General features: G+C 47.3%; 1 protein-coding gene across 1 annotated transcript; it reads left to right on the forward strand.

Moving 5' to 3' along the window:
• Positions 1 to 596: 596 nt before the first annotated feature.
• On the forward strand, positions 597 to 15,134 carry MRPS25 (mitochondrial ribosomal protein S25). The gene is made up of 4 exons (XM_023216080.2): positions 597 to 871; positions 4,257 to 4,363; positions 10,232 to 10,319; positions 11,061 to 15,134. The coding sequence occupies exons 1-4, from the start codon at positions 738 to 740 to the stop codon at positions 11,251 to 11,253; spliced, it is 522 nt and encodes a 173-aa protein (XP_023071848.1). The 5' UTR covers positions 597 to 737; the 3' UTR covers positions 11,254 to 15,134.
• Positions 15,135 to 15,713: the final 579 nt, after the last annotated feature.

Raw genomic sequence — 15,713 nt, forward strand, 5'->3', positions numbered from 1 at the left:
GCTATTTTTTGTATTTTCGGTAAACATGGGGTTTCGCCGTATTGGGCAGGCTAGTCTCGAATTCCTGACCTCAAGCGCTCCTCCCGCCTTGGCCTCCCCAAAGGCTGGGTTTACAGGCGGGAGCTACCTCGCCTGGCCCTAGAAATGCATGTCACCCATAGTTTGTTTATGAGAAAATTGAGGTCCTGAGTTGTTAAGTGGCTGAACTTAGGAAGCAATTGATCCCAAACCATTTTTTTTTCTTTTGCTAAGAAGTTTAAGTCAATGTCAGAAAGTGCAGTTTGAACTCTTCATGTTAAAGCTGGAGATGTTTAGGGAGAAAAATGGACTTTAGATTCAATAGAATGTTATCAGCTGATTTGGTATCCAAACTCAGTTTTCCTGATTATTTCTTATTGCAATGTCTGAAATTTAGCCTATGTAAAAACATTTTCCCGTGATTGGATGGGGAAATTACTAATTTACAGGACGCGAAAACCTAAATCTTCCAAGCGGAAGGAGTCCTAAAGCGAAGATGCACACACCGGTTTTCGCCGCGCCGGGTCGAAGGCCGCCTACGAGTCCCAGGGTGCTCCGCGGCGTGCGCTGCCCTCCGGGAAACCTCTCCTGTGCGTCTGCGCGGGAAGTGGAACCTGGCTCTGGGGAGAAGCGGCGTGAGATCCGTGCCGGGTGCTAGCTAGTCCTTCTCGTCGCTGTTCGGCTCGCGCAGTGGGGTCGGCCCCGCCACCGTCGCCGCCATGCCCATGAAGGGCCGCTTCCCCATCCGCCGCACCCTGCAATATCTGAGCCAGGGGAACGTGGTGTTCAAGGAGTCCGTGAAGGTCATGACAGTGAATTACAACACGCACGGGGAGCTGGGCGAGGGCGCCAGGTCAGTCGCAGCCCCGGCAGCCGTAACCTGCTACTCGTGCCAGCTTGCTGGTAACGTGAGGTCCCTAGTCGCGCTGGGCGCCCGCTTAGCCCCGGGGCGGGCCCCCCAGGTCGGCGCTGTTACCCCCATTTTACAGAGGTCGAGACTGAGGCGGACGGCGGGGCCCCGGCCAGGCCGGCTGCAGTCGTGACGAGGTTTGCGGGGCGGAGGACAGGAACCCCCCTCCTAGATCTCCTTCCTCCGGCGCGGTGGGCGAGGCTGACCCGAGGGAGGCCACCAGTTCCCTTGGCCCCTGTGGCCAGCAAGGCAAGCGCTGGGGAGGGGCAGCCGCAGAGCCTTTCGGGGTGACGGGAATGACACCCCTGCCCCAGGACGAATCTGAGAATAAAATGAGAGAAATAACAGCGGCGAACACTGATCATGTCTCGCACAGTTCTGAATGCTTCTCGCGCTTTCTCTCTTCTGATGCCTACAGAAACCCCAGCTTATCCCCACTCTAAGGCTGGGGAAGCGCACAGAGAGGTTAAATAACTTGCGGCTCCCCGAGACACCATGGCAGCCAGTGAGCGGTGAGCCGGGCTGTGTGGCCAGGAGTAAGTGAAAGCACTTCCTTCGGGACTCAAGGTTTGGAAGGAAGGAAGGAATTATGTCAGCTGTGCAGCAGCAGGCCCTACCCCGACTAGAGGGGACTCTAGGGGACGCCTAGAATGTCTTTCAGCTTGGAACAGAGTAGGGACTCGTTGAATGGCAGTCGGCAAGTGAAAGGTTTGGATTGACCCTGAGGCCGCCCTAAGCAGTGCCTTGGGCTCTGCAGGTATGAAGTCCACATTTATTGAGTACTCTCAGAGTGCTAGGCTGTGTGCGGTGTGCTGGGAGTTCAGCAGTGATGGAGGAGACGGCCTTAGCCCGCAGAAACTTTGAGACTGGGTGTATGTTGGATCAAAATGAGGCGTGGAGCAACTCCTTGTGGGGCATGGTCCCCTCGGTGACGGACCTTCACTGCCTGGCCCTTCAGGAGAGCCGGAAGCCACTTCCTAGCCATTTGCTCTGCGCAGGTGAATCTGAGAACTTGGACTTGCTTGCCTGGAATCAGCTGGCTTGATGGCTTCCTGGAAGACTTGGTCTTGGTCTTAGGGTGAATGGGCACCCAGACACTCCTTCATAACCTACTGCACAACTGTGCACACCTCTGTCCCAGGGCAACTGCCAGGCAGATAATGGGAAGGGGTGGGGTCTCGGTGCGGCCCGCAGCGAGCTGGAGAGCACTTGCCCTATCCAGAGGGCCCTTCACTGTTTGGCACTGTGGGCTCCGTGGAGAATTTATGATTTGTCAAGAAGCTGAAATCCAGATTTTTATGTAAATCTCTGGCTTTTAAATGGTCAGCCAATCAAAATAAGCCTGTGAGCCTCTTACATTCTCAAATATTTTAATATTCTCTAGGTAAATGGGATATAAAGAACCATTTACTGTTTCTTTGTTCCTGGTGGTAGAGACTGGCCTGTGCCACCTGTGCCCTCTGTGATCTTGTGCCCGTGGGTTGGAGTCTGTCTGCCTTGCTCTGGCTGGCCGCACTCCTCCCCCAGTCCCCAGCCCTTGTTTGTTCACGTGCCCTCAGCACTTCAGCTGCCCCACTGGAACCTACCTCCATCCCAAGTGCCTGCGACCGGTACAGCCAGTCTTTGGGTACCTGCTGGGGGCAGTGGGAAGGTGCCTTATTTAGTATCTGAGGGCCAAGCCCCTACTCACCCCTGCCAGGTGTTCTACCCTTAAGAAGTGGCCCCAAGCCTCAGGGTGAATTTGATGGTGACAGAACAGTGTGATGGAAGGCCAGACTAACAGCCCAGTTAGACCTGGGGCAGTTTACTTAACTTCTGACCTCAGTTTCCTTACTAATTGTAAAATCCCACCTTCTGGGGTTGGAGAGTCAGGTGCCTAGCAAAGTGTCTGGCATATACAGCAGGTGCCCAACTGAAGGTTCCTGCCATTATTAACTTTCCTCCTGTGTTTCAGCAAGAACCATTTTAAGATCTCTGTTGCATTTCTGTCCTAGTAGTTTAAAGTATGGGACGGTCTCACCTGGCTGTGTCCTGGTTTATTTGTAAAAAGTTCTGTGACGCTGGGATACTCTGCAGTGGGGCGGAAACTGATCAGAGGCTTCCTATGCCCCGGAAGGTGAATTCAGCCTTTGAGCTCCCAGGCCTGTGTGCTGTGGGGGTCTCCAAGGCCTCCATTCCTCCACTAGAGGCAGCAGTTTTCAAGGCTTAACTATTTAATTTGAGTCTTATACCCATATAGTTAATAACATCCTCAGAGAGCCACTTTTTTGTTTGTTTATTTGAGATAGGACCTTACTCTGTCGCCTAGGCTGGAATGTGGTGCAATCACAGCTCACTGGCTCACTGCAACCTCAAACTCCTAGGCTTAAGCAATCCTCCTGCATCAGCCTCCCAAGTAGCTGGGACCACCAGCGTGTACCATTATGCCCAGCTAATTTTTTAGTATTTTTTTTTTTATAGAGACAGGGTCTCCCTATGTTGCCCAGGCTGGTCTCAAACTCCTGAGCTCAAGCAGTCTTCCTGCCTGGGCTTCCCAAAGTGCTGGGATTACAGGTGTGAGCCACTGCACCTGGCTGAGAGCTACTTGTTGATTTTTTGCTTTAGGCCTTATCTGTGGACTTGTCACTATGGAACATCTCTCGCCACCATTGCTACTTCTCACCCCCAAAACCTCCATACTCTTCCACCCACTCCTCCCGGTATCATTATTCCAAATTTTGTATAGGATGATATTCAGCGTTCAGATTAATATTACTTTGTAAATGCTATACACAGTTGAGCCTATTATAGAATACTATGATTATGCATTTTTTTTTGCAAGGCCTTTTGTTTTCTCTGGAGTACAAATCTATGTTTAAATTTTCTAAGTTTAAAGGTGTTCCTCCACTCCTAAATTGTAAAACTGTTCCCCCGTGTGTAAATACATTGGTCTCATTATTGAAAAATTGTGGTATAACGTAGATACAGTGCACACCTGGAAGCATGCTACAGCTCCATGAACTGCCACTCATGTTTATACCATGTCTTCACACAAATCACGACGTAGTGCCTTTCCTGGTTTCATTTTCAGTGGTGCTTTGGCATTGGTGTTAGGTTAGCTTGCAATGCAGGTTGGGATACAGATTTCTTTGCCCTCAAATGCCTGCCCAGGGGTCCCCATGCCATTCAGGGAATCTTCTAAGAGGATCCCTGCGAGTTGTTTTTTGCAGCCTTTTTGGGTCCTCTGAGAATCTGATGAAAACACTGGACTTTCTCCCTAGAAAAATACCCATGCATAAAATTTTAGGCTAAAAACTGTTTCATAGGTTTCATTTCTTCCCTTTTGCAGGAAATTTGTGTTTTTCAACATACCTCAGATTCAATACAAAAACCCTTGGGTGCAGATCATGATGTTTAAGAACATGACGCCATCACCCTTCCTGCGATTCTACTTAGGTGAGTGGGGCCCTCACCATGGTCCAGGGGCTGTCCAGACATTCCTGGAGAGATTGCATCCTTCCTGCGGGAGCGTCAGGACGAGCTGCAGCGCGTGCTGTCATGGTGTGTCTGTGCCTCCTGGCACCTTTGGCTTCCCCATACCTAGGCACTCAGCAGCCACTGAGGTCTGGACTCCTTTCCCTCTCCAGCCTCATCTCTTATCCTCTGCCTCACACCATGGGGGTAATTTTTCCACAGTCCCTTGTCACACCAGGCTGTGATGCCTTTGCCCAAGCTTGTTTCTGGCCTGAAATCCCCTTTCTGCCTGCATTTGCTTATTTAACTAAAAAAAAAAAAAAAAAATTCCTTCAGGGCTCAGTATGGGCACTACTTCTAGGAAGTCTTCCCTGCATCCTATAGTGACCTCCCATATGCCCCCAGAAGCCCTCTATCTTAGTGCTGTGTGTGTCCTCTCAGGACTGTGTGCACTTACATGATGCTGTTCATGTTTGGACCAGCTGTTCATGTTTGGACTAAGTAATGTTTATTCCATTAAGTTTGGCTCCATGCTGGAAAACCAGGAGGGCAGCTGTTCTGGCCCAGCTCTCAGACACTTTGATCCTGAGCAAGTAATAGACCCATTTTAAAATTTGTCAGCTGGAGGCAAAATATCTGCCATACATGGCTATGAGAATCAAATGAAGTGTAGGTTGGGAAATGCTTCAGGAAACAAAATGACCATGTTTTTTCATTCATTCCACAAATATATAACACATGTTCCCCAGGACCAGGTGCTGGTCGGGAGGCTGGGATTATATCCAGCAGAGGGAGACAGAGAATGAACAAGTAATTTTAACAAAAGATTAGGGCCAAGCGTGGTGGCTCACGCCTATAATCCCAGCACTTTGGGAGGCCAAGGAGGGTGGATCACGAGGTCAGGAGATTGAGACCATCCTGGCTAACACGGTGAAACCCTGTCTCTACTAAAAATACAAAACAATTAGCCAGGCGAGGTGGTGGGCACCTGTAGTCCCAGCTACTCGGGAGGCTGAGACAGGAGAACGGCGTGAACCTGGGAGGCGGAGCTTGCAGTGAGCTGAGATCGTGCCACTGCACTCCAGCCTGGGCAGCAGAGCGAGACTCTGTCTCAAAAAAAAAAAATTAGTGCTGTGGACCTGGCGGTGCAGTGGCTCACCCCTGCAATTCCAGCACTTTGGGAGGCTAAAGCAGATGGATCTCTTGAGCTCAGGAGTTCGAGACCAATATGGGCCACATGGTGAAACCCCATCTCTACAAAAAAATATTTAGCTGGTGTGGTGGCATATGCCTGTGGTCCCAGCTACCTGGGGGGCTGAGGCAGGAGGATTGCTTGAGCCTGGGAGGCAGAGGTTGCAGTGAGCCAAGATTGCACCACTGCCACCAGCCTGGGCAACAGAGTGAGACCCTGGCTTAAAAAAAAAAAAAAAAAGATTAGTGCTGTGAGAAACAGGACAACAGGCAAGGTTAGAAGGGTGGCCCTGTGGCAGTTTGTGCACGTGAGCTTTGCTTCTGTTTTTAAAACCAACTTTATTGAGGTGTAATTTACCTCAGTGTGCTGGTAATGGCACACCCAAGTAGCACATGCAGCTGGACGGGTACTGGCCGTTGTTATATACCTGTACACTTATGTACATGCCCCAAGATGCAGAATGCCCCAGGACTGCAGGAAGTTCCTTAGTGCCACTTTCTAGTTAATTTCCCTTCCACCAGAGGCAACCCGTTATCCCTTCTTTCACTATAGATGCATTTTGTTTTAGAATGTCATGTAACTAGAATCTCACAGTATGTGTTCCCTTGTACCTGGTGTCTTTTACTCATGTTTTGAGATTCACCCATGTTACATGTTTCGTGGTTTTTCCTGTTTCTGGCTGGGTGGTATTCCATTCAGTGAATGTACCGCAGTGTGTCCGCTCGCCTGTTGATGACTCTTTAGGTTTTTGTAAGATGCTGAGAGAGTTAGAAGTATGACATTTATGAGAGAGAAGACCTTGAAAGAAACCGGGAGAGTGAGGAGGCCGGGCAGGGAAGGTCGCCAGAACCACAGATGAGGATGCAGCTGTGGGAGTGTTGGCCAGCGCAGCGGGACATTCTAGCCTTGTGTTGGGTACTGAAGGCCAGACACTAGGCCCTGGCCAGGGAGAGTACGGGCTGCCCCAGTGCTGCGCAGATCCCAGCAGTACTCCATAGGGCTGTCAGCTCAGCGGCTCCTCCTGGGAGGTCCTTACTTGAAGGGAGGTTTGAGCGGCGGCCTCCTGGCTACCAAGAAGAAAGCTACAGTAAAGGTGTGTGTAGGCTGCGCAGGTCTCTGTGGACAGAGGCATTCAGGCTTCCCGGGGGTATACCTGAGTGCAACTGCCGGGTCACAGAGCAGCTGTGTATTGAAGGTTCTCAGGCACCGCCTTTCCAAAGCAATTGTGCCGTGTTGCACTCCAGTCACGGGGTGGAGTTCCAGCAGCTGCATGTCCTTGCTCACGCTAGTATTGTTGTATTAATGTCCCAGGGCTGCTTAACAATTAACCACCAACTTGGTGGCTTCACACAAACGTATGATCTTGCAGATCTGTGGGTTAGAAGTTCAGCATGGGCTGGAACCAGTGTCAGCAGAGCCTTCCTTTCTGGAGGCTTGAGGTGAACCCACGTCCTTGAGTTTCTTAGACTCCAGTGCCTGTCCACATTCTTTGGCTTGTGGCCTCATTCTACCATCTTCAAAGCCAGCAACCTTGCATATGCAGCCGTCCCTCCATCCTTCCATCTCCCTCTGACCACAGTCAGGTCAGGTGCTGCAGTTGTAAGGACACATGGGGTTAACCTGGGCCCGTTGGATGATCCAGGATCCTCTCCCCAACTCAAGGCCCTTAACTTGAATCACATCTGCAGAGCCCCTTTTGCTGTGTAAGGTTCTGGGAGTTAGGACGTGGACATCTCTGGGGACCATTATTCTGCCCATCAAATTGTCTTTTCAAGTTTAGCCATTCCGTTGGGTGTATATCATTGGAGTTTTAATTTGCATTTCCCCCAAGTTTCTTTTCCTGTGCTTATTGACCATTCAGATATTTATTTTGTAAAGAGTCTGTTTGAATCTTTTTTCCATTAAAAAAAAAAACGGGGCCTGGCGCGGTGGCTCAAGCCTGTAATCCCAGCACTTTGGGAGGCTGAGACGGGCGGATCACGAGGTCAGGAGATCGAGACCATCCTGGCTAACCTGGTGAAACCCCGTCTCTACTAAAAAAAATACAAAAAACTAGCCGGGCGAGGTGGCGGGCGCCTGTAGTCCCAGCTACTGGGGAGGCTGAGGCAGGAGAATGGCGTAAACCCAGGAGGCGGAGCTTGCAGTGAGCTGAGATCCGGCCACTGCACTCCAGCCTGGGCGACAGGGCGAGACTCCGCCTCAAAAAAAAAAAAAAAAAAAAAAAAAAACACGGGCCGCTTTCTTATCAAGTTCTTTATGTGTTCTGGGGTGCATTTCCTTTGTCGGAGATAATGTCTCATGACTGTTTTCTCTGTTCGTGGCCTGCTTTTCATTTTCTTAGTGGTGTCTTTTGAAGAGCAGAAATTTTAATTTTGATGAATTCAGTTTATCATTAAAAAAAATTTTTTTAAAAGACGGAGTCTCAGTGTTGCCGAGGTTGAGTGCAGGTGTGTTCTATCCTAAATTCACTTTTTTTCCAGTAGTTTTTATTTTCTAGATTCCTTAGGATTTTCTACATGCACTGTAATAATGTCATCTGCAAATAAAGACAGTTATACTTCTTTTCCAATCTTTTTTATTTTGTCTTCACTCACTGGCTAAAGTGGCAGTAATGTTTTGCATTTCTGTTCGCAACGTATGAGAGTTCCAGTTACTCTGCATCCTCACTAGCACTTGATATTGTCTGTGCTTTTACAATTTTAGCCATTTGCATATCTTGTTGTGGTTTTAATTTGCATTTTCCTAGTGACTAATTGAGATCTCATCATTTCGTGTGCTTATTGTTAGCCCTTTAAAAATTTTTAGTTACATGTTTTTCAGCGATGTGGTTTGGATCTGTGTCCCCACCCAAATCTCATGTTCAGTTATAATTCCCAATATTGAGGTAGGGTGTGATGGGCCTGGTCCGGTCACCATGGGGGTGGTTTCTCATGAATGGTTTAGCACCATCCCCTTTGGTACTGTGGTTGTGATAGTGAGTTCTCTTGAGATCTGGCTGTTTAAAAGTGTGTGGCACCTCCCCCTTCTCTCTCTTGCTCCTGCTCCCACCATGTGAGACTCTTGCTCCCCCTTTGCCTTCTGCCATGATTGGAAGCTTCCTGAGGCCTCCCCAGAAGAAGAAGCTGCTGTGCTTCCTGTACATCCTGCAGAACCATGAGCCAATTAAGCCTCTTTTCTCTATAAACTGCTCAGTCTCAGGCATTTCTTTATAGCAATGTGAGAGAATGAACTAATACATTAAGATATTTCACCCATTTTATTAGTTGGATTGTCTTACTGAGTTGTAAGGTTTTTTTTTCATATATTCTGGATTTAGGTCCTTTATCAGATATACACATATTTTCTCCCAGACTGTGGGTTATGGTGTCTTCTGAACTGTAACTTTTTTAATTTTGATTTTTCAATTTATAGAGTTTTTTTTTCTTTTATGGATTATGTTTTTTAATGTCATCTCCAAAATATATTTGCCTAGGTAAGGTCATGACAATTTTCTCCTGTGTTCTCTTCTAGAAGTTTTATAAACGTTTGAGCGCTTACATTTAGGTCTCAAATCCATTTTGAGTTTTAATTTTTTTTTTGAGGTGGAGTCTCGCTCTGTTGCCCAGGCTGGAGTGCAGTGGCACAATCTCAGCTCACTGCAACCTCTGCCTCCAGGGTTCAAGCGATTCTCCTGCCTCAGCCTCCTGGAGTTTTACTTTTTAAAATTTTAATGTGGGTAAAAGTCTAAATTCACTTATTAGCATATAGATAGCCAGTTGTCCCAGTGCCATTTGTTGAAAAGATTATCTTTCTTCATTGAATTATCTTGGTATCTTTGATGAAAATCAATTGACCTTATAAATAAGGGTTTATTTCTGGACTCAGTTTTGTTCCATTACAGCATATGTCTATTTTTTTTTTTTTTTTTTCCGAGACAGAGTCTCGCACTGTCACCCAGGCTGGAGTGCAGTGGTGCGATCTCCGCTCAGTGCAACCTCCACCTCCTGGGTTCAAGCAATTCTCCTGCCTCCCGCTAATTTTTTTGTATTTGTAGTAGAGACGGGGTTTCACTACGTTGGTCAGGCTGGTCTTGAACTCCTGACCTCATGATCTGCCCGCCCCAGCCTTCCAAAGTGCTGGAATTACAGGCTTGAACCACCGCGCCCAGCCATATTCTTACATTAGTACCACGCTGTCTCGATTATAGTAATTTCAATTTATTGTAAATTTGAAATTGGAAAGTAAACGTTCTCCTATTTTCTCGTTTTTCAGAATTGTTTTGGCTCTTTTGGGTCCTTTGCATTTCTATATGAATTTTAGGCTTAACTTCTCAGTTTCTACAAAAACACCTCTTGGGATTTTGATAGGGATTGATTGAATCTATGTACATCAGTTTGGGGAGAATTGCCGTCTTAAGAATATTGGGTCTTTCTATCCATAAACATGGAATGTCTTTCTATTAAAATAGCATGCTTTTTTACGTATCTAAAGTTTATGCTTGCTCGGGTCTAAAGAAAAATGGAAAAAGGAAGGGTAGTATTATGTATTATGTAAACAAATATATCTATTTTATTATTAAAATGTTTCTGCCACTAAAAGCAAGTCCCAAATTACAACTTTCTGAGGCTGAGTGTGCTGTGCGTTCTGTTTTTCTTCTGCCCTGTGCTTTCTGTTTCCAGATTCTGGGGAGCAGGTCCTGGTGGATGTGGAGACCAAGAGCAATAAGGAGATCATGGAGCACATCAGAAAAATCTTGGGGAAGAATGAGTGAGTTTTTGGTTTGACCTGGAAGGAGCGAACTTCTCAGCCCAGAGAATTTGAGGAAGAAAGGGGTGTGTGGGAAGGGTGTTGAGAGGTAAGATTCTCTGACAGTGAACCCCAGACACTAACAAGAGCTGGGGCTGTAGAATCAGTTCTTTCTGATGTTGCTGTTCACCAAATCACTAAACCTCTGTAAGCTTTATCTCCCTTGGCTGTACAGTGTTGAGAAGTACCTCTCCCTTTTGCAGGGGACGGGGAGCTGAAATGCAGCTGACTTGTGGTGTGGCCCTGTGCAGCTGCTAACCCTTCTCTCCTGGGAATCTCAGCTTGGAGCTAGTAGATATCTAGCCCCAGAGCTCCTGGTGACAGGTCTTTCTTTCCATGAATGAGGAGACAGAAAGGGAGGGAAGCCGACGAAGTCTGTCTTTGAGAAACCGCACAGAGGTCTTTTCAGGCTCCTTTATCCTGTGATTGTCAGCGCTGTGGGCCCCACCTGTGGCAGCAGATAGGCTGACCACACTGCGTAGGCTTGCTCCTGTGGTCTGAGGGGACAACAGCAGGCCTTCCTGCAGTCCTCTCCTCAGGGGCCAGCAGGGAGAGAGGGATAGGGTTTGGCATTGAGGATCAGGTTAGAAGGCAGGAGATCCAGGTGTCCCTGGTGGATGGTGGGGCTGTCTTGGCTGAGAAACTGCCCTGTGCCTGCCACTCAGTCGCCAATGCTTGGTTGCCATCTGTGCTGTTTGGCAGGGAAACCCTCAGGGAAGAGGAGGAGAAGAAAAAGGAGCTCTCTCACCCAGCCAACTTCGGCCCTCGAAAGTACTGCCTGCGGGAGTGCATCTGTGAAGTGGAAGGGCAGGTGCCCTGCCCCAGCCTGGTACCATTACCCAAGGAGATGAGGGGGAAGTACAAAGCCATTCTGAAAGCCAGTGCCCAGGACTAAGGCCCACGGTCACTGTGGGCTGGGGTGATGGTGTCTGACCGGTGGGAATATTGGAATGGGATTACTCTGGCCCAGGGAAGCCCCTGGTTCTGTCCCTGGAGACTCTGGAAATCCTTCTGCATTAAAAGGACTTTACTTACCTGTGTAAAAGGACGTGGGAGAGGAGGGTCTGAAGCTGAGCTGCTAAACGAGTATCCCTGCTCCGCTGGTCAATAAAACGCTTCCTAACAGCAGCTTGGTGTATATCTGGTCCTATCAAGAGGAAGGCCTGTGTAGTAGAAAGGCTTTGGGCCTGGGAGGTTAAGGCCACAGCCTGTTGACACCTGTTTTGGTCCTGTGACGCTTTACTGGTCTCCAATGGCTTTGAATCTTCCCCTGGGCCCTACTCTGGAGAACATAAGGGTTGCTATGGTTGAGTCTGGCTAGCACTGTCTGTGGTTGGCAGTGTGGACACCCCTCCATTCAGTTCCTTGGGCATTTTTCAGAAATCCAAAGGCAACCCTTTGTGCACCGCTCACTTTTGTAAGTATAATTGATGACCCTTGCCTGCTGGGGAGCCTAGCCATGGGCCAGAGATGGAAGAGCCCCAGTGGCTGACAGGCCAGCCTCACCCAGGCACGTACCTGCTGACTGCCAGCCTGTGGCCCAGCCACTGTGTGCATTAGCAGGGAGGTTTGTAGGCCTTGGAGGAAAGGAAGAGACACCACCTGGTGGCCACGTCGGGGCCTTCCGGGGGGATGGTGTCTATAACTGGTCACCTGGCTCTGCTGGCTCCCTCAGGCCCTGCTTACCAAGCTCTGGAGGCGGGAGTGCTGCATTACTGAGCACCTTCCTTGTTCTTTCCTCATAGGACACTGATGTTACTGTCACTGTAGTTATGCTAAAGTGGATGTTTCAGCCTCCAGAAGACAGCAGAGCCCTCTAGGGTCACCTTAACAATAGGTTTAGCAAGGCTGGGTGTGGTGGCTCATGCCTGTAATCCCAGCACTTTGGGAGGCTGATGTGCGTAGATCAGCTGAGCCCAGGAGTTCGAGACCAGCCTGGGCAACATGGCAAGACCTTGTCTCTACAAAAAATACAAAAATTAGCTGGGTGCGGTGTTAACGCGTCTATAGTCCCAGCTATTTGGGAAGCTGCGGTGGGAGGCTCTCTTGAGCTTGGAAGGTCAAGGCTTCAGTGAATCATGATCATGTGCTACTGCACTCCAGCCTGGGCCACAGAGCAAGACTGTCTCAAGAAAAACAATTTTTAAAATAGGTTTAATTATAAAGTGAAGGACCAGTTGGACCATGGCCCCCTAGAAGCTCAGCCAAGGAGACTTGACTTGTATCTGATACAAGGTGGCAGTGGTTAAAAGAATTAAAAAAGGACGGTGGTGCTTGGAAGAGCAGAACCGAAGTTTTCATTCCTCTACCTACTAGGGCCTTGACCAAGTCTTAAAGCTTTCTGGGTCTGTAACTGGTTTTGTCTGTAAAATGGGGAAAAGGCTACCTTTTCTGCCACATGAACTAGCCGCCTGGTGAAATGATGTCATACTACAATGTGTTTCATTAACTGTTGGAGATTATCACATTAAATTGAGCAGATTTGGGTCTTTTACATGTGATGCTCGTTTGATTCTGTACCAGACCTGTGTTCGGGGTGACGGCTTGTCAGGGGTGGGAGGGGAAGGTGGGCAGAGACTGATGTATAACGGACAGGTGTTCCTTGAGTGACCACAGACTTACAAAGGGAGTGTTTAATTGCAATCTCTGCCATCAGCATTTTGGCTGGGTGGAAAAAGCTCTCCTCCACGGAGAGCCCTCCCATGTCTGCTGGTTTCAGTTCCCCACCCAACTGACTGAAGTCTTGACCTTGCCACTAGCTGCCTGGGCATTCTACTTGGCTGCAAGGGCTCTTTAGAAAGCACCTAGTTCCTTTTGGCTTTCATCTGCAGTTTAGGTCTCCACAGCTAGTGACACAGAAAGCCTTATGAGAGTATTCCTTCCCTCTAGGGCCCAAAGAGGCTACTCACCAGCAGGAATGTCCTAAACCAAAGGAGTGGTGACCCTTCTTTAGACAGAATAAATGTCTGGTCCCTAATGGGACAGAAAACTAGGGTTTGAGTTCAGGCTTGACACAGGCGTGATGGGCAGTAAGGTAGACAACCCAGACCCAGCAGGGACATGTGTGGAGACAGCAGCATTCCTGTGGTGCAGTTACTGCTTGTGTGGCCAGCTTCACAGGCAGCACATAATTTGTGGAAATAATAACATTATTTTCTCTTTTTGTCCCCTGTAGGCTACTTGATGCTGCATAGTTTCTCCTTAAACCTTTGTCTTTCCCTATTTTGTTTAGTAGTGATGAAAGATGGGTTTAAAATATACAGAAATGGGAGAAAATTAGAGAAAATATGAAGATTTTATAATTGATACATGTTCTTAATTTTATTTGCACAAGCAGTGTTCACAGCCTTATTTTTCTGAAGTGACCACTTTTATTCTCTTTGAGGCACTAACTGGCAGCACCATCTAAACCTGTATCTGCTGTGGTCCCAGTTACTCAGGAGGCTGAGGCAGGAGGATCGCTTGAGTCCAGGAGGTTGAGGCTGCGGTAAGCCATGACTGTACCACTGCACTCCAGCCTGGGTGAAGTGAGGCCCTATCTGGCTGCCAGTGAGTTCTGTTGTGCATCAGACTTTGGACCTCAGAATTTTCACCTGGAACATGAGAGGTCAGATGACATAATGAGTATGTTCTAACTTTTGAAACTTCTGGAGCTTATGTTTACTCTTGATAGCACGTATCCTTAAAGAACAAGCTTGTCAGTTTAAGGCCTGTCTGTAATGGCATCTCGTGGTCCAGCAGCCTAACTGTGCTCTGCTCCAGAAACATCTGTGTGGCTTCCCTACCTCCACACCAAGGAGCTGCCCTGCTGGGTGGATGTAAAGACTGTTCTGCCAGGGTTTCCCACTAAAGGTATTAACAAGTCACGTGGACCACAGAGGGCCCAATCCCCCTTGGCCGCTAAGGCTAAGGTAGGAGCCGGAGAGCTGTAGGGACAGGACCACCAGGATGCTTCATCTCCACAAAGGAGAGTGCCGTACTGTCTGGGGGCCGGGCGTCACTACTATCATGAAGAAAAATGAGGAGCAGGATGCATGTTAGTCTTTAATTCACTTTTAATAGTATAAACCTCATTTAGGTAGTAGTATTAAGCCACAACAATAATGCCACATTGAAACAGCATTTAATAAAATGCATAAAGCTAATTCATGCACTGCAATACTCTATATACAAACACAACAATGCAAATTCTTCTTCAAGACTGAAGACATTGATTAGATATAAAATTCAGTTTAAAAAGAACATGCTATTTTTTAAATGCCATCACATAAACAAAGTGATTTCACAGGGAGAAAAAAGCTGTATAAAGCTACAGCTTTCAACAGGTTTTAAACCTGGCATTAAAATGTAATGGCAAAACCAATATTTTCTATATTGTGAAGGGCAAAGGTTACAGAAACGGTCCCAAGAAAATCTAACACCCAAATTTTCCTTTGATAGATAAGATGCCTTTAAAAGGGCTGGTAATGCAGTTGCATTCTAACAGAGAAGTCCAAACTACAGGTAAAAACTACAGCTTGTACTGTGAAAAATGTGCAGCTTTTCAGTTATAAAACTAGTTAAACACTGGTTTATAAGATAATCCGTAGAACAGAGAGACTGTAGAAAAATATTCCAGCACTTGAGTTGTGTGTGGCAGCAGCATTTGAGTCCATGAATGCTATGGTCGTTAAAATAACTGATTATACTTTCCTAAAGAAAAGCCATTTTTAAATGTAAAGTCTACTGCTTCCAAATGTTATTCCAAACATTAAATTTTAACAGTCTATCAATCAATAAATGTTGAACATTTTTTTCTATTTTGCTTGTATAAATATCAAGATGCCAAAATTATTTATAGCCGGGCATTAAAAAATCTGACATTTTTCTCCCCCCAAAGATACTTTTCTTAAGCTCACACTTTGTTTTTAGACTGCTGTTAAGATAAATAGCCCCAAAGGAAACTTTTTATTTTAATTCATTTAGAGACTGTCAAGTTTCCAATTGCATTTTAACTAGAAAGCCACTTTCAATAGCGTGATTGTCACGACAGGCTATAACAGGGAAAGGTCGCACAATCTTGTGGGATGAGGCCAGTTAAATAGAAGCTTTCTCTACATCAAAAACAGGGAAGCTGAAGGCTAAATGACCCACCGTCTCACAAAAGGCACTGAGTACTATGGTCTCATAAAGTGTTTTTAAAACATTTTGATAACTTATTTTAAAAAGAAAGAGAGTAACCTGTGGATTATGTGAGTTTTTGCAGCGATCCAGTGATTCTTTCCAGCAGGCCCCTGCTTCCCAGTTCCATGAGCAACTACTGCTGGCCCAGGCCCTGGCTCTCGAGGGCTGAGTTTCAGTTTAAGGCCAGATTAA

Source organism: Piliocolobus tephrosceles, chromosome 2 (assembly GCF_002776525.5).
Source record: "Piliocolobus tephrosceles isolate RC106 chromosome 2, ASM277652v3, whole genome shotgun sequence".
Classification (NCBI taxonomy): Eukaryota; Metazoa; Chordata; class Mammalia; order Primates; family Cercopithecidae; genus Piliocolobus; species Piliocolobus tephrosceles.